This window comes from Penaeus japonicus, unplaced genomic scaffold (genome assembly GCF_977035675.1).
Source record: "Penaeus japonicus unplaced genomic scaffold, GWHDUDI00000001_assembly GWHDUDI00000010, whole genome shotgun sequence".
In the NCBI taxonomy this organism is placed as follows: domain Eukaryota; kingdom Metazoa; phylum Arthropoda; class Malacostraca; order Decapoda; family Penaeidae; genus Penaeus; species Penaeus japonicus.
The window spans coordinates 30,590,049-30,592,548 of NW_028234412.1; the positions used below are offsets into that span (position 1 = coordinate 30,590,049).

General features: G+C 33.1%; 1 protein-coding gene across 2 annotated transcripts in view; it reads right to left on the reverse strand.

Moving 5' to 3' along the window:
- Positions 1–2,500, reverse strand: part of lsn (vacuolar-sorting protein SNF8) — a 45,222-nt gene that overhangs the window by 41,525 nt on the left and 1,197 nt on the right. For both annotated transcript variants that reach the window (XM_043008075.2, XM_043008076.2), the window contains exons 2-3: positions 766–894; positions 281–428 (exon numbers count right to left, since the gene is read on the reverse strand). In XM_043008075.2, coding sequence (XP_042864009.1) covers positions 281–428; positions 766–867 — 250 coding nt within the window. In that variant the 5' untranslated portion in view covers positions 868–894. The remainder of the gene's footprint in view (positions 1–280; positions 429–765; positions 895–2,500) is intronic.

Sequence of the window (2,500 nt, forward strand, 5' to 3'; positions counted from 1 at the left end):
TGAAGTCCTTAATTTTTTATACAGTACACTATTGTATAATAGATCCACAGAATACATCATGGGGCCCATACTGACAGCAAAACTGTCAAAACCTGGCCTTGTTACTTCAGAGTCTGTAAGCACACAAACATACAAAGTTTATTTTCATTGTAAGGAAGAGGAAACAAATGGAAGAAAAAGAATAAGAATGATAAACTGGCTTTCCAACTAGATAATGAGAATAACAACAATAAATAAAACAACAAGAACAAGAATTAGAAGAAAAGAAGCAACTACTCACCCTTCCCAGAGGCCAAGGGATCGACGCCAATCGAAGCACACATCTCCTGGAACTGCTTCCTGAACTGCGGGTTCTTTTTGATCTCGTTCTTGTGTTTGGCCGCAAAATCTTCCAAATTTTCACGGAACTTCTCCATTTGAAGAGTCATCTAGAGGGTTCATTAAGATTGATTCCTAGTCAGTTGAAGTAACAAGTGGCACTGCTAATATTAATGAGAAATGCCTATCTACAATATTTTTTTTTTCTCTTCTTTTTCCATCTTTCTCTATCCCTTTTCGGTGTTTTGAATGAGAAACTTTCTACATTTTGTACAAAAAAAAGTAAAACTTAATCTAATAATACTGAATATCCAACATTCTCTCTGTGTCTGTCCATCTGTCTATCTATCTGTGTGTCTGTCTTGTCTGTTTGTCTGTCTGTCTGTCTGTCTGTCTGTCTGTCTGTCCATTTGTCTGTCTGTCTCTCTCTTTGTATCTCTCTCTCACCTGTTCCAGCTGGTTCTCCTGAATCTCACTTCCTTTTTCCTTAAACTTATCCTGTTGTATCCTCTGTCTCTGAATAGCACCAACTCCAGCACGTCGTCTCATTGTGATTCTGTGGTTTTGGGAAGTTTTCTGGAAGGGAGAAAAGAAGAATGCAGAATAATAACTATATTAATGGTGCTTTATCATGATGCAAAATTTGAAGCTAATCATTTTTTTCATGACAGCTATACTCTTTATTTTCTGACTGCCATTGAGCTATAAATAATAGCAATAATAATAATAATAATAATAATAATAATAATAATAATAACAAAATGGCTAGTCCATTTGGAATAGAATTGAAATATACTAAGTAGTGCACTCTTCATTAAAAAGAAAAGAAAAGAAAAGAAAAGAAAAGAAAAAATGAAAACTAGCTAATGAAATACACATCTTTATGTATATATAAAACCATTCTGTCCTATGTATAAAAGATAATAAAAGATATAATAAATAAACAAACAAATAAAATAATACTGATACACATAGTTTGAAATGACAAACTTTTTTTAATCAGATCAAACCTATTTACTCATAACAAAAAAGCTCAAGTATAAACTATTATAATGTATCCTTCAATAACTTCAAAAGATCCCTGTCAAGTCAAAATAGCAGACAGACATGTTTAAATAAGTGTCAGAGAATTATGTTATGTATTTTCCAGCATCTGTGCCTCTTGTACATACTACTTTTGTCATTTTTGTGAGCCATTATGAGCACATCCTCATGATGCTGGGGAATTTGATTTGTTTTTATCCAGTCATAGAGTGATATTTTATGTTTGCTTCTGTTTTGAATCAGGTGACAGTTTTACCTTGTATGAGTCAAGTTCTGAAGTCTTTGTGATGAGGAATCGTACAATTGCAATACCTATACTTACGTAACCAAGTGTTAGGGATAATTTATAATGTTTGTTCTTTAAAATTAATGAATTTCATGTATTCTTACCGTCAATTAATAATAATCTAGATTCTAATATTCAAAGAGGTATAAAATTATGGCTGGGAATATTGTGAAGTCAGTAAAAAGGTATTCTTCAATGATAAGTCTGCACCATAAATAGCAATGAATTATAAAGATTAATTTGGTGTGATGTAAGCTATGCACATATGATGCATTTTCTTTGAGCTAACCTATCAATACAACAATTTTGGCACTGATAAGAAAGGAAAGGAGTAATGGAGAAATTGTGGTGAGAAATGAATCAAGACATATGAATGTTAGCATAGATGCCAAAAGCAGAACGGCTATCACAAAGCTATGTCAGATATAATATGAGCATCTAAATCTAAAATATATAAAAATCCTCTTCTATGGCTATAAGACATCCCCAAAAATTTCACAACAACTAAGATAGATGTTTGTATTCTCAGCAAAATTTAATCTAATAACACAGAATATCCAATATTTTCTCTCTCTGTCTCTCTGTGTCTTTCCATTTCAAGGGATGGAGCCTCCGGTTTAAAGTGTTTTTTGTATCACACAATTATCAAGAATAAGACTGCTTCATCAAGTGATGACATGGCTTTTTGTGTTTCTTGCTCAGTTAGAGACCCAAAAATCATCTACCATGAATATTCCATAGGATTGGTTTCCTTTTGATGATATTTTTGCTAGGCAGGTCTAGGTAGCTCTTGCCAGAATATACCTGGTGGAGATTTGCTGACCACTGTCACAGCACTGAGGTAATGTGTAG